The sequence below is a fragment of the Falco rusticolus genome, chromosome Z (assembly GCF_015220075.1).
Source record: "Falco rusticolus isolate bFalRus1 chromosome Z, bFalRus1.pri, whole genome shotgun sequence".
Taxonomy (NCBI): Eukaryota; Metazoa; Chordata; class Aves; order Falconiformes; family Falconidae; genus Falco; species Falco rusticolus.
The window spans coordinates 60,392,194-60,414,425 of NC_051210.1; the positions used below are offsets into that span (position 1 = coordinate 60,392,194).

At 42.0% G+C, this 22,232-nt stretch overlaps 1 protein-coding gene across 2 annotated transcripts in view; it reads right to left on the reverse strand.

The window, feature by feature from the left end:
* PIK3R1 (phosphoinositide-3-kinase regulatory subunit 1) overlaps positions 1-21,427 on the reverse strand; it is a 61,122-nt gene extending 39,695 nt beyond the window's left edge. For both annotated transcript variants that reach the window (XR_005101829.1, XM_037372871.1), the window contains exons 1-2: positions 21,333-21,427; positions 16,026-16,785 (exon numbers count right to left, since the gene is read on the reverse strand). Coding sequence is in view for 1 of the 2 variants with exons in the window: in XM_037372871.1 (XP_037228768.1) it covers positions 16,026-16,359 (334 nt within the window). In the remaining variant the exon portion in view is untranslated. The remainder of the gene's footprint in view (positions 1-16,025; positions 16,786-21,332) is intronic.
* Positions 21,428-22,232: the final 805 nt, after the last annotated feature.

The window sequence follows — 22,232 nt, forward strand, 5'->3', positions numbered from 1 at the left end:
TGTCTTTAATTTCAGATGAAGAAGAAAGCTCAAAATCTGTATCTAGTAAGATATTTTGACCTGTACCATACATCCATACATCTGTCAAGATTCCTCTGCATAGTAATGTCAGTGTCGATTTCTCATTCCAGTATGCTTCATACTGTTAAGGTGCTACACAAAAAGGATGCCACAGAATATGAAGTACATGTACTTAATGCATGAACCTCTCTTCCATAAATCACTGTTCACACTCTGCTGCTGAAGTAACTGTAACTTAGACTTCAGCAGTTAAAGGGATGAATGAATTTCATGGACCTTTACTAAAGCAGTCAGGGTCTCAAGTGGCTGGCTAACTGCACCTGGACGAAGGACCTTCAGTCGTGCACGGTCTAGCACAATGCACTGCAGAAATTCATGCTGTGCAAAACTGTTTATAAGAGGTATAAAAAAAGAATTGAAAATAACAACAAAGTTGGTGCCAATGAAAAGCTAGCATGAAAAACTGTTGATGTTTTTACATCACTGTCTGCAAGCCAAAGATTAACTGAAGTCAGGGTAGGGAGGTATGGAACAGGATTTCAGTCTGCATTGGGAGTGTATTCATTTGCAAAGCAACTAAAAGGAAGAGGCAAAGTCTCTCTTTAAGAAAGCACAAGCATAATTCTAAGCACTTCAACTTGGGGAAATCCTTTTGCAATGTCCATGCAACCCTACAGTGAAAGAGTTTCTCGGAGGCTAAAACAAAGAAAGATGTGTCCCTCTTGAAAACAAGCGGTATGTTGAGAAGAAGTGAGACTGAGCAGAAGCTGAAATTCCTGCAAAAATTAATTTGTAAGTGGCCTTGAAAAGCCTAAACTGCAGAGGGGCTGTGCAAACTAAATAAACATGCATCTGGTTAAGAACTGACAACATATTTCCTTGATTTTTAACTCAGGTGGATTAAATGAAAGCTGCTCTTACAGGGAAGAAGCTGGAGGGGCAGAAACTATTTTTATGTCTTCTCAAAGACTCACGAGATGAGCAAGGAGCACTGTAACCTACTGCTTCCCTTCCTTGCCTCTGCCACCAGGCAGCTGCCCTACTCCAGCACAGGGGAACATGCTGTGGACATTCTCCGACTTTCCTGTAGAAAATTCACAGGGAACAGGATCAATGCTCAAGCTGACTGCCTGCCTCTGCACTTAGGGGAGTACTGAGTGTATAAAAGAGCATGCCAAGAAATACTAATCTGTTGAATATTTAAGTGCTGCAACTGTACAGAGCTTCTACAGGTCACGCACACAAAATCCCCAAGTCTTTCCACCAGCCTGCTCCTGCCAAGACAGTTAGACTTCTAACCAACCCACCCACATCTGCAAATATAATTGCACTATCTATCTATACATGTATCTCTATTTCCACATATACACAAACAGACCTTAAAGCTACAGTCACTCAGATGTTTCAGAATGTTGATTATAGGACACAATAACAGAGTAAATATATATATCCCTGACTTGCACAAGATGTGATCAAACATGTGAAAAGGTCTTCCAGCTATGACTCACTACAAAATGGGTGGAGGTTTGTGAGGCTGAAAGGCTGCTGGCTGGAAGGCGTAAGGTTTCTTCCACACTGGCCAGCAAGGACTGGGAATTGGCTGCTGTTCTGTCAAAAGGCCAGGTATATCCTGGTTGTTTTCCTGCTATCCTTGGCGGGGAGGGTTGGGGGGTGGAGGGTGTAAAAAAAAAAAAAAAAAAGGAAGTCTTATGTAAGTCTTATATGTCTGGTTTTGTTATTATGCCCCAGAGGAATCCCTTGGTCATCTTGCCAAGAGAAAGAACCAGAGTTACCTTTATTTGACCCTACCAGAAGGGAACACCTCTTTCTCATTTAATTTTACTTTTTAAAAGGAATTTATTTATTTATTTAAATAGGTGCCATGCCAAGAAACAAAAGGATGTCTCAGTTGACTCCCAGATGGAGAATCCATCCAAAAAAACAGTTCCCTGTTGAGGACAGAAGGAACAAGAAGACATTAATTTTAAACTAACCTGATTTCTGTCATTTTTTATGACTCCTAGTTTTCAAATGTTCACATGACCTGCCTGCTACATCAGAACAAGCACCTTTCTACTTACTTCTCCTAATTTACCCTTCCAAACTTGTGCATGAAGCTGGAAAAGATGTATCCTAATTAGCTCAGCCTGGCATCTTCACAGAAATTTCCTGAGGCTTTTACAAGATAAAGCTCTTCAAAATGCTATATGCAGCAGACAGCTGGCTAACTCGCCTAACCTCTGCTACATTACCACTAGGTACCTAGTTCTTACAGGAGTCAGAACTGCTAAACAGGAGCCTGTCACCTCCCAAAGGGTTCTAATATTTTATGGTAAATGTGCCACTAACAGCCTCTTTCAGAGGTATCAGTATGAGCAATCATATAAATCTAGGTCTTGTTTTAAGGGAAATGCTTTTTGTTTTGGTTTTGTTGTTTGGTTTGTTTTTAATAGTGTATTTCTTGAACTCTCAAGGGAGGCAGCACTTCTGCTTCTCTCTTCCTTCTGTTTCACTAATTCTGTCAGCTTTCCACCAGTCAGCTTCCCACATTTCAAACCTTGCTCTCAATCTGAGAAGTCTTAGGAGACAGAGCAGCTGTTTATTCCAATGGCATTCAACTAGGAATAAATAATGTAAAAGACCAAGTGAATATTCTAATCTGTGCTGCCTGCGGTTGCAAAGGAACCCAAACTGAGCAAGAAAGTGCAAGGCTACAGGTGTCTCCAGATACACATACTCAACTTGTTTGACTGCTGTTTCCAAAACCTTGCAGGATAGTTCAAACTACAATGTATAAAGACTGGGTTGGTTTTTGTTTTGTTGGGTTTTATTCCCCCCCCAAAAAAGAGCTACAAATTACATATCACCAAACTAACATGCAGAAACTTAGCATACACTGGGAGACTACATACTGTAGTCTTACGTCAAATGGAGACAAAGAACAAAGTTCTAGATCCTATTAGAGGGTCCACTTATGCTATGATCCGATCCACTTACGCCATGGTCTGACAGTGCTTTGTAAAGCTTCAAAGCAAGCTGTTTTGTTTTGGGTTTTTTTGTGCTGGGTTTTTGGTTTTTGTTTTCTTTTGAGTCAGAAAAATAAGCATGGATTAAATATTTCTGACAGACTGCAAACAGCTGACAAAATCATACTTAATATGACATAAAAGTCCATATTCTCTGGAATATTAAATTCATATTGAAATGAGAGAATGTCATGCTTTTACTTCTGCATGACTATCCACTTCAGCCCAACAGAACAAATTGGAATCAGATTTAAGTCTACTTTCTCCTGCTCGCTTTATAGCTTCGCCATGCTTTCTGCACATTACATGTTCTCTCTCCTTCTCTCAGCATTTGGCCTCTTCCTCCTTCAGGCATTCTGTAATCCTGCCAGCCAAAAAGCTTTGCTTTTAATAAGCGGATCTGCCAACTTAAACACCAGTCTCCTAAGGCAATGGAATAATGAAACACACATGTATGTACTTGCACATAATCTGTCAAATGCCTCTCTAGCCCACTACAAACGATTTTTGCAATTCAGGGTTTTCACGGGAGCATGCATTCATACACCCTTGGTTTTCAAAGATCAAATGCCATGGTTCTTCATAGTCCTGTGTCTTGTTTGTACATACAAGCCCAATGACCCTGCAATTCCTCTATCAGTATCTAGAAGACACAAAATATGAAAAACCTAAAAACACAAAGGCTGTGCAGACAACTTCATATAGAGAAAGCATATCCTTCAATTTCTTTAACTTGGCATAGAAGTCTGGTGCAAGACAGCACAGAGTCCTCCACAGCAGAACACTCTTCCCATGTTTCTAGTGTGTCTAGAAAGTCAACGAATAATCATTCCAGGTGTCAAGAGTATTTCTCATACCTCCCCTATTAGTCATCTATCATGCACACCGAAGCTGCCTTGTTTTCCACTTTCTAAACTAGTATTTCTCAAAAGAGAAATTTAATGTATGATACTAGCAACAGAGTAATCCAGGAAAAAAATTTGTCATGCTAGGATGAAGCTGCACTGCCAAACCTCTTGATTACACAATGTTGCAGTTTACAGCATGGCACAATAAAGACAGTAGCAAAAGCATCTTTCAAGTAAGCAAGTTACTGATTGGTATTAGAAAACCAAAATGAAGATTCAAGAACTGAATTTACTATATAATGTCATCATTTGCAAAAATTCCTGCATTGTGAATCTCAACTATGACATGGTGAAAAAAAGCGAAACTACTAGAGACGCACTATAAAAACCTAAAGCAAAAGGTACTTAAAACACGTGTGTCCCTGAAATGTGGATTTCTATTGGAAGACATGCTTTACATGAAGTACTGAGAACTTAAACTTAGAATTGTCAGAATCAGGAAACAAATGAGATGACATTAAATTATGTCACAAATGTAGAATACGTGCACTCACATTCTAATAATTCTTTTGCTTTTGATGCTTGTATTTGGATTCCAGCTGGTGAAGCTGGATGATGCAGGCAGAGGTATGCCAGGAAGATCTGTTCTGCAAGCAATCATCTTGGACACCCAGTAATCAGTAACTGAAGCCAGCTGTGGAGTGAGCAGATGGTACTTGCTCCTTGTGACAAATGAAGCCTTACACTGTCAAACCTAATGCAGTTCTGGTTCCTGGTTTTGGTTATCCCAATGAACATTTAAGTGTTAAGAGTATAGAGATCTCTAAGTTAACAGTTCCACCCCCCGATTCAGCTTTTTGAAACATGACCTCCCTACTACAAAGAGATCAACCTTTAAGTATCTTAAAACAGTAGTTACTCTTTTAATTGTCTTTTTTGGTCTACCTCATTCTTCACAGGAATCATGATACCACCTTTGCTCACAACAGTGTCCAGAAGATGACTTAATATTTGTGAATATGAAGCTCTATGAAGCTGTTATCAGCCACATCACTGGAAAGCGCAGAAGAGGCAATGAAGAAACCTGTTTCCAGAGACAAGCCTGAAGGCTGTGAAGAAAAGGTGGCTTAAGACCACAAACTGAACAACCAGAATGAAGCAGTTCTCATTCAGTGAAGGCCTTGACAAGGAGCAAAGCAAGGACAAGTGGGAAGAGGGGTCAGACGACTGTAATTAAAAACTATCAGATGGCATACACTACAAGAAGGTGTACTTACATGTACAAACAAAAGTTTTAGATACATAGCTTTGCAATCTTAACAATGTTAACCCTAGTAAAGTGTGCAATTTAATTCACTGTGTATTTGCACATGTATCAAGGTAATAAAAGTCTATATTTATCATAAAAGTAATAATTTGTACAGTAACAGACTATACAATTAAAACTGTCACCATATCATTTCCTCAATTATATGAAACACTCATTACCATCGCTTTAGTTACCCAAACAGGCAGCTGTAAGGAAAAAAAAAACAGCCTTGCCAAAGTATCTAGCAGCATGGAACAAATTTTTTCATATGCATTAGTGAAAAGGACTGAATAAAATGGAAGAAAATAATTTGGTGAAAATAATCTATATCCTGTCATCACCAAATACACAAATACTAGTAAATTTCCAATTCCTACTATATAATGGACTATACAAACAGCTAAAACGTTAAGTCATCTACATTAAGTATGTACTAAATGGAGGAGTGTGGACTAATTAGAAACATGCTTTAATCTGTCTATAAGTTATAAGCTCAATATAGGAAGTACCCAGTGAAATTCCATGCCCTGCATTAGCTCTGGTCCTCAGAAGAGATGATTGTGTTTCCCTTCCATGTCTTTGAAAACCGTGAAAGGACAGTCACTGTTCTTTACATCAGTGTTTATCGTGTAGTATTTCATGCATATTCATATTATATGCAGTCTGGTATACTGGAATCTCTTCAGAACATGGCTAGTATTTGTGCTCCAAACCCTCAAGGCAATGGCAGTTGTGAGAAGTGAGAGTAAGAGCTATGGTATTTGTCCCAATGCTGCTAAAGCTTGACTATAGGTCTGATCCTGTTCCTTCTGAAGTCAGAATGGGGTTTGCCACCAATTTAAGGGAAAGTTGAATAGAAGCCTGCTGCTTCTTGTGTGGACAAGTCCTTTAAGTATACAAAAAAACCCCAACCATACACAATATTTTCAAGAACATCAGCACTTCAAAATAATCTCATTTTTAGTTTGCATCCAAAGGATCTTGAATAAGGCATTTTAATATTCTCTTTAAAGCAGCTCACATTAACAAGCATGGACATGTTCCATCTAAACTAACAGACAATGTACCACAGTATTTGATTGACTAGCTATTTAGATCAATCAAACAGACAAGGAAAACAACAACAACAAAAAACCCCTAACCATTCTCATCTTATTGGTGTGATCTTACTGTGTTATAATAAAACTCTAGATATTTGTCTTAGAGGAAACATCTGGAGAAAAAGCTTAACAGTTGGTAACTGTCTTCCCCTTTTTTGCTAAACTGTACATGCAACGCAAAGTCCTGCATCTTAAATCACTAGGGAAGGCACCCGCATCCACTATCGTTTTCAGTGCAAGTTTCAATATCAAAGATATAAGAGACTTTTAACTACCACTACAAAAGTAGTCCAAAGCAATGATCAGTATTACACACCACAGATGAACACCAAATGTTCCTCTAGCAGTTGGAATGCTCCCAAAAGCCAGAAGGCAGCTCAAAAGAAGTGAGACTTCATGCTAGTTCATGCTGTAGTAAACATTGTTAAACCACTGATTTAATATCACCCCCCAAAAGTGTCCTGATAACAGTGGGATTGTGAAAATCTCTCATTTCATGTAGGGGGCTGCAGCTTACACAGACTACAAAAAGAGTTTTGGAGTTGTCAGCACTAAGTTTGACCTAAGAGGAAGTTAGAAAAACATGAAAGTGGTGGGGAATGCACGCTAATCTTTCAACCAATGGTAATAAATTATTAATGCAGCAGAGCAAAGACAATACAAACGCTCATTCCTCTGTGCCCATGAGGACCCCTCACTGAGTGAACAGGGGTCCTTTATTTCCAGATATCTGAGATGAAGTTTTTGCTTCTTACTGTTTTGAATATGTGTTCTATAACCCTTTCTCTACTGACCAGGCCAGATTGCAAGGACCACTAAAACAAACCTTTATCCTCAGAACTGGCTTGCACTGGAACAAAAGGCCTCCCTCCCTAAACCTTTGTCTCCATAAGAAAATTGCTTATGTAGGCTAATGACTAGCTACGCTATTCTGGCCTCAGAATAATGGAGTAATTTGGACTGCAAGAACATATTCTAAATTATGCTGAAACATCAGTACAGATTTGACTCCAAAGTACACAAAATAACTTGCTTCAAAATGTCAAGGGATGACATTTTTTGCCCTTTCTCTTAAGGGAATGGATATATTGCAAACAATGCAATAAATACCAAATGAAGAGTGAAAGACTGGTCAGCCACCCCATTTCAGAGGAGCTCTCAAAAGGTGTCGACCCCTCACAGAAGACCCATGAAGAAATGGGAAGACCATGGGAGCAGATCACACCTTGCTGCATCCCATACTGCCCTGGAGCCTCACAGTCTTTTGCAGATTCTGGCGAGGCAGATGCCCCTCAAGCGTGCATCAGTCAACTAGAAGGAAAGAAATAAATGACGGAGGGCTTTGCTATGGCCTCTGTTGCTCCTCACCTGTGCTAAAAAGCTGTGGTCTTGGCGAGGAGACAATTCAAGTTTAAGTTCATAAACACAACAGACATTTTCATGCCTCCATCTAAGCACTGCACATGAAAAACTGAGAATTAGCAACAGAGGGCTGGCATGTGTGGTCACAGGCTTGAACATCATGTGGAAGTAGGAAAAGGACTGCAAATCTTTGCCCTTAACTGTTCATTTCTGGAATGTCCCTGGATAGAAAGATAACAAAACCAGACACAGCTGTGTAGCCTTATCAACCACTGCACGTAATTAGTTGTTTCTTTCATTAATTCCCTAATTTAAGTGCTTTGGTCTACCTCCAGCAAAAAACAGCTTAGGAAGAGGGCTTGGAAATTAAAAGGTAACCTCACAAACTAAAAGCCCTTCCTTTGAGACACACTACTGGAGAAGCTACAACATGCTTTGAAACATGAATCTGCAGCGTCTGATACCATTTAAAAGTTTCTTCACCAAAAATAATTCTCCATGCTTATCTGCTACCTACCAATCTTGTCCATGAGAAATGAGGAAATCTAGGAAGAAATCTGTGACAGCACTTAGTTTTCTCTTCTAACCCCAACAAACAGATTCCACTGTCATATCTGTAAACAAGACATACAACACTGGCGCAGCCATGCCTCCTGGGAGGTGCATTCCCTCCTCGGACTACAGATCTCAAGTTGCACTCCTCTCCCCTCCTTCCCAGCTGGTGAGCAGGAGGCTACAGCACACTAGTGCTCAGACGTGCCACATCCAACAAATCGACTCCCACAGTGGAGAAAGAGCAAGGAAGAGACCCCTTGAATTACACCAGTCTGATGCGTTTTAAGTGGAACAGTTTGGCTTCTGGCCAGTATCTTTACATTTTCAAGTATACATGTTTTTTTAGAAGGAAGCACCAAAACTTTACAGGAAAGCAGAGTTCATCTGGTTTCCCAACATGCAGAAACTCAATTTAAAAAAAAAAAAAAAAAAAAAAGATCAAAGAAACCACAGAGAAAAAATTAGCCTCATCTATGCTTTGCCTATTTAATGAAAAATACTATAGCTACTTGAGAGCTTCTGGAAGCTGAGTGGACCAGAAGTAACTGCTCTTCCTGTACAAGGTCTGCCTTCTGCTGGAGCACCTTCCCATCCTGGATACCATGGAGTGATCTGTCAGCATGGATAGAAATGGAAACTGGCATGTTCAGACCTGCCAAGGGCAGATCTCACTTCTTGCCCTCAACACCTACAATCTCTAGTAAAGAACCTATCTCAGACATTAACCTCTGTGAAATAACTCTTAATGCAGCAAATGATGCCAAGCATATACAAAGAGATCCAGCGGATTATGCAAGTAAATTGTCTGATAGCTAAATGAACTGTTAAAGACCTTTTTCATCATTCATGTCACAGTTTACACAGTAGTTTTGAAGTACAAGATTGTGTTAAAAGATATTTTTAAAGTGTAGAAATCATATATGATTACACCTTTCCCTAGCTCAGGGCAGTAGCATGTTTTTGAAACTCTGTCCTGAGGCTTTTGACTATAGATCCTTATTACCTGAAAAGCTGTCAGCTTAAACATTGTTTTTTAAAAGTTGTCTTATATGCAAACTGGCTTATGAAGTGGATCAATATGTGAAAACAAGGAAAATGGGTGCTGTTCTGATGGACTGCTGCATACAGCATTCATAAAAGAGTGAACAAAAAGCAGTCAAGTTAGTACAAAGTTACACCTGTTAACACTTTACCAGACGACTTCAGGCAATGTCCAAGGATACAAGCACTTCTATAACAAAGTGCAAAAAATGTAACACATAACAGAAAAAAAAAATCTCTTCTATTCATGAAACCACAAAATAGGACTGTATTTTAGACATACATAACCACAGTTAATTTTTTTTTAACAAAAAAAAATTCTCTTAAAATTCTCCTAAGTACCTAGATTTACACCAAAGTATTCTCAGGATTTAATTCCTTCTCTAGTTAAAAGTATTTCTTTAAAATCCTGTAATTCCCTTCATCATTCTTAGCTATGAATATAAAGTAGTTCTTTGTATTCTAGCCTTCAGATTGATTTCATGGAAGTTTATCATGGAAAGCAGCTTTGGAACAAGACGCAGATGTGAAACAGTGCACAGCCAGCTGCAGTTACACCACCTGTGTTCTTTCACACAAGAAAATCTGGATGCGTACATGGCATCACACAACTATTTATGTGGGCACAGTCATTTGCTTGGGGTGCAGCATGATCCATTCTTGGCAAATACTTAGCATCATGTGTTGCTGAAACTCACAAATTGATGTTATATGCAAGCTTAAAGTAAGAACTGTTTGCTACCCTGTGGGGTTTTTTTCAGATGTTCCTGGATTACCGGTACAGGAACAGATCAAGATGATTCCAAGGGAGAGGAGTAGGCTACTTCATCTTTGCCTTTTTTAAACATGCCCCAGGAGCATTCATGTCAGCAGGAGGTATTAACAGACTGAACCAGTATTACAGAAGGCTAAAGAAAAGTAAACCAAGTCACTCAACATAATGTCACTGTTGTAACTATAAAAAGGCATATAAAAATTGGTGCAATACAAAACAGAAAAATATTTCTACAGCTTCAAAATAGGAATGTCTTATTCAGTTTCTTAAAGCAAAATATGTAATAAAAAGCAACACTTTTCTAGCTTAATTGACACAGCTGAGGGAAAAAGATGCATTTCAGCCACAGAAGCTTTTTCAGGTCTAAGATTATCTTTGAGGCTCAAAAGGGAGTTCTGTGTGCCCCAAGTAATATATTTTTTCCAAAAAATAACAATTTTTCAATTAAAATATTACTTTCAAAAGGTCTGTCTCACTTTTATTCTTATCCTGCAACGATTATAACACAACGTGGAAGACCGTGGTTTTAACCGCCTTCCTCCCTCTTCGTTTCCTTCCTCCTCTACCAGCAGGTGGGGCCACACATCAACCATGAACTTGCTCAGGTCCACCGTTAACGTGCAGTTTGTACTAGTACTTGCAAGCATGTCCCTGTGCTTTCTGTGGTGCTTACATAAGACTTTTTTAGTTGCTATCATCCCGATTTTATCACTGTGGAAAAGTGCTCTGCCTCACTTTATCGCAGCCTGCAAAAATCTCTGCTTTCTTTAGCAGGTGGCATGAACTTTGTTTTCAGATGCATGCGCTCATTGTGGCAGCTAGAAATTTGCCTTGTACACCAAGAAAAGTGAGCTCTAGCAGCTGGCGAAGCTCTATGGCAGGAGTCTGCCAACTCGTCGGTGCAAGTCAAAAGCAACCAAATTGAAGTTTGTGACTGCAGGGCAGTTCTGACAAAGGCTTACACGCAAACTAGGTTTTTTTGAATGAATCCAGGGGCTCTGGCTTGAATGGCAAATACATTTACCAAATGAGATAGTGACTCATCACTTCACCCCATAATTTCCTTTTTCCATTTGCCTCAATCAGGAGGGATGATGACTGGTTTATTCCCAGCAGAGGCTCCAGGCTCACTTCATTCCACTCACTCTTATGTCCCCTAATTTACAAATGTAAACAATTTTCAGAAACGCAAGTGCTCTACTGGCTTTATAGCAAAATTAAAGAAAAAAAATCCTACAGCATATTCAGTTCAAGCATGCACACACGGTTTTATGCTCTCCGTCAGTTTGGATCTTTGTCAGACATTGCACAATCTGGTCTCTGAAAGGAAAGTTTCCAAACGTTCCGTGCCATTATCTTTGTCTAATTTGCTGATCTGTATCTGTTCTAGGGAAAAAGTGTAAAGAAAGGAGGTCTCTTTTGGGGGGGGGGGGTTTGCATTATTTTTTTTTTAAATCTATGTTCTGGTTTCATCACAAGAAGGAAGAGCTTTGGATTATTTTTAGGCTCCAAACCAGCTGAAACTGTATGAAGTGTCAACATCACAACCCTTTGAAGTTACACAGGAAGTTGCAGGAAGCTCCAAAACATGAAAACAGCCAAATTATTCATACAAAGACCTAGTCTGCCCTTCTGCAATCTGACCTTAATTTCAAAGTGGGAATTTGGCATTCCAAGTTAAAGCTGAAAGTGTTTCTGTCAATCAATCAAAGCTTTATGCTTCAAAGTCTGCTTCAGTTCAGCCTTCACAAACCAGGTAGGAAAATAATACTGTATGAACCCACTCTAAAGATATGCAGCTGTATCAAATGAGCTGAATCAAAGTTCACAAAACTCAGTTGGACTCAGTACAGCTTATGCACTTTTCATTTGCAAAGGGTTGGGCGAGATGGAGCTAAGTAAGGGGAACCAGCCTTACGTAGCTCCAATTTAAAAAACAAAAACATTTTAAGCCAAAAAAAAAAATCATATAAAATCTTTACTACTTCACATAAACTTCAGGTGTCTAGTGGAGGGCATAAAGATAACCCCTACAGTGGGTCTGCATTGTTGCAAGTGCCTCGATTCCTCCAGCAGCAGCCAGCCACCTTGCCCGGTAGGAGATTTAAACCTGGGAAAAAGGCATGTTGTACCCGTGAGAGCTCTGCAACAGGAAGATGAACTAAACCTTCCTTGCCATAGCTCTGATGCAGCAGGCCTGAAACTAAAAGCTGCTAAAGACTTCCTGGGGCTCTTGTATCCCCTTAGTTTTCATCTCTCTTCAGAGGCAGTAACACCTGCCTCCCTCCCCAAATTCAGACTAAATCTACCTATAACATACGTAAGGTGAAGACAGGCAAAACGCAACAACCCTAAAATTTCAGTCAAGGAGCCTCAGTTCTAGTCTTGACCAGTGGTTCTAGAAACGTAAATGGATCATTGATAAAATACACATCTGGGGAAATATTTGACCTACGTGTGGTAATGGATAAATTAATGCTTTAATAGAATTTGATACCACCAGCAGTTATTTGTTTTCAGATTGGCTTTTAATATTTAAAGAGTTCCCTATTTAAAAGTAAGACTGTGATTGCATAAGACACCGGCCCGATGAACAACTCTGCCCATGTTACTAGCCTCACTGACTGCAAAGTCTGTTCAGATGTCTGTGATTATTTGTGTATGAGTACTGAAGAGTGTGAATACTGGCAGCATTACCTAAACATTGCAATTTTGACCTAATACAAAACAATCTGGACATCAGTGAGCAAGTGATCAAGCTTAACAAGGCCAGGGGAAAAAAAATCATAACAAATAATTAAGTATTAAAGAGTATTGAAATCATTAGAAAGTATTTTCTTAAAAAAAATGTAAATCTATGTATGTGGTTTCACAGACTGGTTGGGGTTAGAAGGGACCTCTGGAAAACATCTAGTCCAGTCCCCTGCTAAAGTAGGTTCACCTACAGCAGGTTACACAGAGGTAAAATTTAAATAATTCATATGATTATAGGTATTCTTTAAAATCTCCAGTTAAGTTTCCAATATTCTTATTCAACACAAACACAACAGAGGTACATACAGAACTGACTCTTCACAGAATGAAAAAAGTATACGGATTACAAATAACTGAGGTATATTTAAGAAGTGTGCTTCCAGTTCCCCATTGATTTGTCATTTTGATCCACAGGAGTTTCAAATGATGAAGTATTGAAAATGTAAGTGTGACTGTGTTTGGTCAAGCAAGTTTCATAGTACCCATTAATTTATTTCAAATACACTCTAGGGGTGTAGTGTCACCCTCGAAAGAATCTTCTGGCCCACTGGCCATCACATTGGCTGATGGACAGTAAGTGTGCTATCCCCTGCACCAAATCCCATATACAAAATAATAAAGCCACCTGAAAGTCAAACAAACATTGTTATATTATTCTTTATCTGAACTGTATTTCCACCTGCACCTCTGGTTTCACCATAGGTATCATTATTGTATCATTCTGCTCACTTAATTTCACCTTCCTTTTGTTTTTTTAATAATACTCTTTCAATACATTTCCCAAATGTGTTTCTATGATTTAAAGCGCCCTCTGCCTTAGTTCTTTACAGTTATAAGATCTGTAAAGAGATCACTTATTATTACTTTTCACAATTTTGTTTAAGTTAACACACATTGTTTTAGAAGTAATTAAACCTAACTCTTGAGCTATTCGGAGTTCAAAATTCAGTGTTTCCCCTCCCTAATTATGTTGAAGGTCTAATCCCTGATCCTAGGGCATTACTGAAGTTGCCTAGCCTTTCACATGATGCTTACAATCTTCAATTCAAAAAGGAGTTTTGGGAACTTAGGGTTTTGGGGGTTTTTTTAATCAGAAAAATATAAGGCTGGATTGCAACCTGATTCTTAAACATTTTGGAGCGTGACAGGATCACTTGTGAAGACTTTGAGATTAAGATTCCCAGTTAAATTAGCACATCTTGTTTCAAATCCCACACTCTCAAGGTATTAAAAATAAATGCATTGTATGTAAATAGTACTCTGTCCAGAGGCAATAAACTTCAGTTTAAGAGACCTCTAGTCGCTAATGCTCAGGGCACCGTCTCATTCCAAGGAAGTAGGAAAGCCTTTATTTAATCAGAGCACCCAGATCTGCAGCAGAATTTCCCAGAGTAACTCCCTGCAGCTGAAACTCCCTTAAACATCTGTTAGAAACACAGCGCCTGGGCAGGCTCGGAAACGGCAACATTAACACAGGGGCCTCCCAGCACAGCCTTGTGGCCAGCTCACATCGTGAAGCTGTGAACAGGAGCATCAAGTAAGCATGAGTTCAGAGACCAAGCAACTTAATAAAGCACCACTTGACGTTTAAAGCAACAAATACCTGAAAGCCTGGGATGCCAGTTACTTTACCACAGCACACACATGTAAAGAATGACATTTTCTTTCTATCCTCCGCCTCCTAAAATGACCCGTCAGCACTGAGGTGTCTATCCAAAGAGTCATGTTTATTCTGCTGCTACATACTATCCAGACAACCATCTCTGCAGGTGGGTTAAGAAAAAAAGTCACTGTTACCTCATCAGCACATTAATATCCAATACAAGGAATGATCGAAGAAGTAATGGTGTTTTCTTCCAAAAGCAAATACCCCAATTTCAGAATTAATCTAATAAGAAGCCATGAGACTTTAATGAATAGAGACTGAGAGTCTGAGGACTTGAGGAACAGGGACAGTATGAACTACAATGCCACTATACTCCCATCTGCCCCCCACCTTCATTCTAGCAATGACGTTCACCTAGGCATTATACACTTGCAAGCAATTCTTGAGTGTTTAAGGACGTTACTACTTAAACCAGTTCAGATTTACTCTTTATTAAGTCCCCACCAACCTAGAAATGCTTCTGCCAGGTCTCCACATACAATTTCTGTATTTCTGTTATCTTTGCTGCTTATCAACATGGTGGCATGGAAGCTGATAAACTGATACCACAACTTTGCAAGTGATGGTACAAAGATTTCTGTGGAGGCAGAGGGTGATGAGACTATTCACATCTATGTGAGAACCAGGATCACATACTACATACAACCTGTACTTCCTACAGATACAAACATTGAGAATTTAAGAAGTTTTACGTCCTGAAGCAATATAAGTACCAACATAAAATCTACCCTAAGATGGACTTGGCTTGCTGTACATTAACTCCAACTACCTTAATGTCAGTAGGTAAAGGAGACAAATAACTTGGAAGAAAGTTGGGGTTTTTTTACCCTAAAGTTCCTCCAATTAAAAAAGAGAAGGCTCTTCTGCTAACAGAAGAGTTCTGATCAGATTCTGAGTTCTGCCTAACATACTGCTGCAAATGTAGGTTTAGAAAGCAATTTATGTTTAAACAAAGGAAATATCTTCCTCTGTTTATACAAATGCTATTTTTTCTACTGCATGCCTACCCCCAAAAAACATTAATCTGAATTCCTCTTTATCATCATCCCACTGTTCATTTTTAAGTACCTGCTCTTACCTGTGACATTAAAGCTAAGCCCCCATGACAAAGTACAAGGTTTTTTCTGTTAACAAGAGATTTCTGATGGGAACATACTGTTTATTTGGAATTCGTACTGTCAGATTCACCAAGGAGTTTCTCAATATTGAGTCTCATAAATGACAGAGGGAAAAATTTCTGCCAGCTTCTTAGAAACCTAAAATAAATGCTATCCTGCTTATTCACTGTGTCTTTACAGTTGGGAATTAGAAGCATACTTTCCAACCTGTGAGATGTACCTCACAGCTAGTTATTGGTCTCTGTGGTGCCTGAGACAAAGGACACAAAATTATAAAGCATGTGAGGTAACTATTATGAAGTAGAAACAATTCTTGACTGAAATGAGCCATGCACTAAAAAAGCTAACCAGCAGGTGTTATACACATAAATGTACAGTCAGACAAGTCTATGAAACAAAAATAGCTGAAAAACATGGAACACACACACAACTTCTGAGAATACTACTGACCTTGTTGCTCACTCTCTGCTTCAACTTTTGCAGGACTTGGTGCTACAGGAAGGGGCCGAGGAGGACGAGGCTTCGGAGTTGGGGGAGATATTTTTTTTCTTCCAATGTACTCTACGTAAGTTCCTGGAAAATCCCCCCTTTCTCCTGTGGTTTCATTAAAGCCATTTAACCAACCAATTTCCTCAGGCTTTGCTTCTTCTCCTTCATTGAATCCAAGTGCTAGTAAGGTACCCTTATTCACAGTTAATATATCTCCTAAGTGCAAGTCAATGTCCTCCTCTCGCTCTTTTTTGTAGTCATATAAAGCTCTGTATTGATATCCTTCGGCACTCATCTTGGCAAACAATTTAACATTCAAAAGTGTTATTAAACAGTATCAAAATGTGATTGTCCAGTTATATTTTTATATACAGAGAGATTCAAGATGCATTAAATGGGATAGTAAAAATGTCAATAGCAACATCTAGAGTAATAAAATCCACCAGAGAATCAAAAAGCACCAGGATCTGTCATTTCACTGCTGATGTTTTTACTAATGTATTTATTCTGAGACAGTGACTGTCGCAGAAGTGTGTTCCACTTCTATGTCTAGCAATATTCTTCCAATTAGTTCCTTTTCTGGGCTTGCTGGCTCTTCTGGATGTCCATGCTCAACTTCAGCTGACTCTTGTAGCTGGTCACACCTTCTTCAGATGCACTTGCCACAGACTGCCCACGAACCTCAAATATCCTGCCACTGAACTCTACACACGTGCTTTTCCTGGAAAAAGAAGAAAAAAAAAAAAAAAAAAAAAAGAGAGAAAACTGGTGAAATCATTCTCTTGATAATCATGCACTTGGGAATCCATTTATGACGGATTTTCTGCAACCCTGGCAGAGCCCTAAATAACAATAAAGTGACTTCACAAAAACATCTGCCACCTAATGTTTGCATTTTTATAATGGATGTATGTCTAAATACTTGAAACAAATTTGCACCCCTGCAGTATGAGGCATGCTTCTTTCTCTGTGGCTTATGGCTACTGAAGTCTCAGAGTAAGAGGGCTAGGCCCTGGAGAGATACCTGTATTGCAATATCTAGTCTGATGGCAAGACTTCACATGTTATGTCCCTGAAGACACACACAGCCACAACCCTTCCCTATAAGAGGTCTGGCCCGGACAGAGGAGGGGCTCACTGTAATTAGTGCTGATGCTCCCCACCGGGGTATCCAATCTCCTGCTGTTTGTTCAGAGGGTGAGGCTGGGCAACAAACTCCAGCCCAAGGCCTATATTCCAAAAACATATTGGAGGGAGGGGTCTTTTCAAAAATCTGCAGAACCAAAAGATCCTAAGTGCTTTTACTTGATGAGTACCATATTTCTTTTTTCTTAAAAAGAGAAGCTTCCCGACTCCCCCATCTTACAGATGTTTTTTAATGTGTTTGTGGTATTAACACTAGAAAAACAATCAGCAACTGAAACAGGCACACCCAGACCACCTAAGCACACTAGCGGGACGAAAGCATCAAGCTTTATGTTTAAATTATGCTAAAGGCAAGAGAATACAGGCCTGAACATTCAACTCAAGGTTGCCCAACCATGAAGTAAAAAGGAAAGATATGACTAAAATAAAATTATTTTAGAAAACAGTAGCTTAAAGACATACAGAAAAGTGAAAGTTTTCTAAACATTATTTCAACTGTTACTCATTTTTATCTACTTAAAAAGACAAGCCCAATCATAATTTGAAATGCTACACTGGGAACCAGAAAGTGCTAACTTTGTGTAGTTTAGAATAGAATAAAAGACCCAAGGGGACTATGTCATATCAGTAGGTGAAATATTGTCTGTGTAATATACAGAAAGCTGATTTTTTTGAGAAACACTTCCTTTTACATTGTAGAAACACCAGTAGACACGGCTGGAACAGGGAACCTCTGACAGCTCTTTTCCACACCATTTTCTCTGATGTCTAGTCATCAAGTTGCTGGAACATACTAATGGACAAACTAAAAAGTGTTAATAAGAATGTATATAGGCTTCATTTGCCAATGAATGACCCCAATCCCTAATTTGTATGCAGCTCCTCTTCAGTCCATCAGGTCTAGTTATAATTCCCTGCGGCTTGTTGCGCAACATCTCTTGTAACAGAACAAAGAAGAAAAATCTTGTAAATTCTGAAAGAACTTGCTTATCATCCCTTGCAACCAGTTTTTGCTGTAGGAAAGAATTATCTGAGTCTGAATTAGACTTCTCATTTCAAAAAGCCTACACACAAGTATTTATTTTAATAATTTGCAAATCTATCCACGTGGATTAGGCATCCAGCTCCTACCAAAATTTTAATGAGAAATTTCTGCAGCCACTTCTGAAAAACCAAACTATGCTGCATAGCTCACACTACCAAATATCAGATGTTGCAATTAGCATGAAGAGTTTCACTGATATTTCATTGTGCCTCGTCTACCAGAAAGCGTAGAGACAAAAATTAGAGGGAAATAAAAGGAAACAAAAAACTAAAGCACAAGTATCAATTAAACTGCACAGAAGCCTTTTCAAAAGTATGGGTTCCTCCCATTTCATATAGCAAGGGAACAAAATGCACTAACACACCTTAGATCTAAGTGTTGGAGCTAACCTAAATGTTTCCAGTCAAAACCAACTACGCACAGCAAAACCTGCTAGAAAATTACCACTTTGACTGCATTAAGTATTCCGAAATATTTTCTTTTTAAGAAAGGTTCAACAAGTACTCTGCTACAACTTACTTCACTCCTACTGCCTACGGGCATTTTGGCAGTCAATGAAGTCGGTCTTCTAAACACGGCATGATTTAACTAACTTTACCTACTCCTCTGATCTTTTATTATCAAATGTGTCACAGCAACTTTACGGCCAGATATTTAAAATGAGTGTCTCTTATGCTTGGTCTGACAATACGGAACTGGAAATGTCGTAATAACATAAAATCTGCTTATGACAGTTTTAAAGTCTATTTTAAAAACTCAAAACCTGAATCAGATAGGACAAAAGGTCTGATTTACTGTGTGTTAGAATAACGCAATGCAGTTACGGTAGCAAAGTTTCTCTAAATCCAGTTACCACTGGCTCATACTCACTCCTCAGCACTGCTCTCAGTACAGGGCCCTCAGCATCCTATCCTCTAACTGATCCTGAAGTTAACCAGGAGACACTCCCATGGGTGAGCCATGCTGAATTTCTTGGATTTATGCCTTTTTCTATTCTCACTATCTGTCAGAGACTCAGACTCCAAGAACCTTGCAGAGAGCCCTAGCACAGGGACAGATACCAATTCTCCACACCAGCCTGGTAACACTGCAGCGCATCCAAAGAGCCCTGTTTGACAGTTCTTTACTTACTGTTTTGTTAAGATCCCATATAGACAAATTCCCTTTACTCCAAGTGAAGTTACATGGGCTCTGCACTCACGACATTTTGACTCAAATTGACTTAAGCTGAGCAGTCTTAAAATAAATAGCTCTGAGACCATCTTAAGCAGAGAGGAAAAAACAAACCAAACATTTAAGGCAAGAAACATTGTTACATTTGAGATGATGTATTACTGGATTTCCATTTGGCCGGTGGAATGGAAAAGGAGGAAGGAGTATTGCAGGGAATCGAACGCTCATTTGTTTTTTATTTACTGTCTAAGAGCTTGATCCCAGTGAAAGATTCCTGAGTTCAGGCAGAACTCTCGCCTCTCAGCAGAATGGTTTATGGTAGGCACTTTAACAGTTTTAACATTTAAAATTCAACAGAAAAATTCAACAACAGATTCTTGTAAACTTAGGTGGAAAAGGAAGGGGACACAAAAGCTTTCCCTCCGCTCCCCTCTTCTCCCTCTGTCAAAAATGATGTTTGGCTCCCACTCCACTGGTACCCAAGCATTTCCTCCCACGCTAGCTAGCATTCCTTTGGCAACAGAGAATGAAAACTTCAACTCCACAACTCCCAACTACCAGCCCAGCCACAGGCGTGCATGTGTGCTGTTTATACGGCAGCCCTATACAAGACAGCAAAGATTTTCTTCAGCTTTATATTAACACATTTAATAACCATTTCTCCTTGTACAGCCACCTCTCTAATATTCAAAAAAATCCCTAGGGAAACAGTGCCTAACATGAATTTTCCTGCTACTGCAATTATAAACTTCATCAATAGAAGAGTGGATGGATGTACTTAGTGAGGCACTGAAATAACGAGAACTGAAGTATAAGTGGAGAATTTGCTTGGAGACTGACTCTTCTCCCCACTAGGTGTCTACACACCTGTAACACCAACCGCAGTCATCTCTGAAGTAAGATGCTGCTGCTCTTCAAAGGGAGATGACCAAGGTAAGTTACACGTGAGAACACTATTTTCTGCAAGAAAGGGAGCTCCATGATATATCATGAAGAAGGAGATGCATACTTATTACACCTTTATACCACTTCCAGTCTTTGGAAGAGTGATTTCGAGCCTGTGGAGAACAGGCTGAACAAATCCAAACACATACACACGGAAGAAGTACATTAACTTCACTGTGGACACTGTAAAACGCATCCCATTCCGAAACGTCTCAAAGACTTCATACGGGCTGCAAAGCTATGGAAGAAGGTAGGGGGGCGTCATGACAGTTTTAGAAAAGAAGCTTAAACCATAATTAAAAAAACCAAGGAAGACGGTACAGACTGAGCCCCACTCCTGTTAAGAGGCCCGCCAGTTACGCCCTCTGGGAGCCCTGCACCGACACGCACCCGGTCTGCGGCCCCCGCCGCCGGGCAGCCGCTCTCCAGGGGCCGCAGTCGGGCCGCGTCCGGGGGGCGCTACCCCGCGGCGCCGGGCAGGGGTGCGCGCAGACGGCGCTCCCCGCACCGCGGCCGCCAGCCGGCCGGGGCAGCAGCACGGGTCCCCGCGCCGCACGGCAGGATCGGGGCTCCCAGGCAGCCCCGCGGTGGCCGGGCCTCGCCCCCGGCACGGCGCGCCGCCCGCCCTGCCCGACCAGGAAGCGCCGAGCCGGGCCGCCCCCGGCCGCGGGGGGCGAAGAGAAGCACGGCCGGCCGCGGGGCTCGGCCTCGGCAGCAGCGGGCGGCCCGCCCGGGCCTGCCGCGCCGGAGGGCTCGGCGGTGCGGCAGCCGGCCCGGACTGGGGGGGAAGTTGCACGCGGCGGCGGCACTCCCGCTGGACCTGTCACCCCGCCGGGGCGGCCGGTGCCCGGGTCCCGGGCGGCCGCCCGGTCCCGCGCCGCCCGGCCCCACTCCCCTGCCTCGGCGGCCGCTCGCGAAACATCGCCAGATGAGGCGGCCGCGGCGGCAACTCTCTTTACCTTCACTCAGCCGCAGCGGCGGCGGCACCGCCACCGTCCGCCGCCGGGGAGCCGCCGCCGCGTCGCCCTGCGCTCCTCCGCCGCGCGTCCGTCCCGCCGCGCGCTCAGCCCGCGCTTCTCCCGGCCGCGCTCGCCGCCCCGATGTCTCAGCAGCGCCGTGCCCGCCGTCGGCCCCGCCCCCGCCCCGCCCCCGGCGCTCCCGCCAATCCGCGCCTCTGCCGCCGCCGCCCCGCCCCGCGCCGCCCCGCCCGCTGGCTGGCGGCGGCCGAGGGGCGGTGCCTTACCCCCGCCCGCCGCAGGCAGGCCCGCGGGGCTGACAGCCGGCGGCGGTGTTGCGTTGCCCGCGGTACTCGCCCGCGGCCGACGGGGACCGGCGCGGCCGCCCCCAGGCGCGGTGCCGGCGAGGCCCGGGCGCCCTCGCGGCAGGCCGGGCCCGGCCAGGCCAGGCCGGCAGCGGCGGTGAGCGGAGCACGTGCTGCTCCTAGTCCCTCTTCGGGGATTTTTCTCCCCTTTTCTCCTGCCCTCCCGCCCGAATTACGCTGGCGGTGTGAGCTGCACGGCGGCTCTGCTCCCCAGCAGGTTCGGAGCCGTGCCGGGCTGCCGTGCCTCGTCGGGCTGGTGGTGGCCCGCCCGGGGCGACACGCCGGGGAACCGCGGTCCACCCGCCCCTGGGCCCTGCCCACCGCCGTGCCATGCCAGAGCCCCTCGGCCCCGAAGTAGCCAGAGCTGCCCTGCAGCGGGCACCGTGGAACGGGTGGAGGTGGGAGCTGTATGCGGCAGCAGAGATCATCACTTGGTGCCCTTAATGACCCTCACAGGGTGCCCGAGTTTGCTGGGCTCCGTGCGGGGCAGAAAAAAATGTCATATGCCCTGCCTCACGGAGTGCAGAGCCTCTGGTGC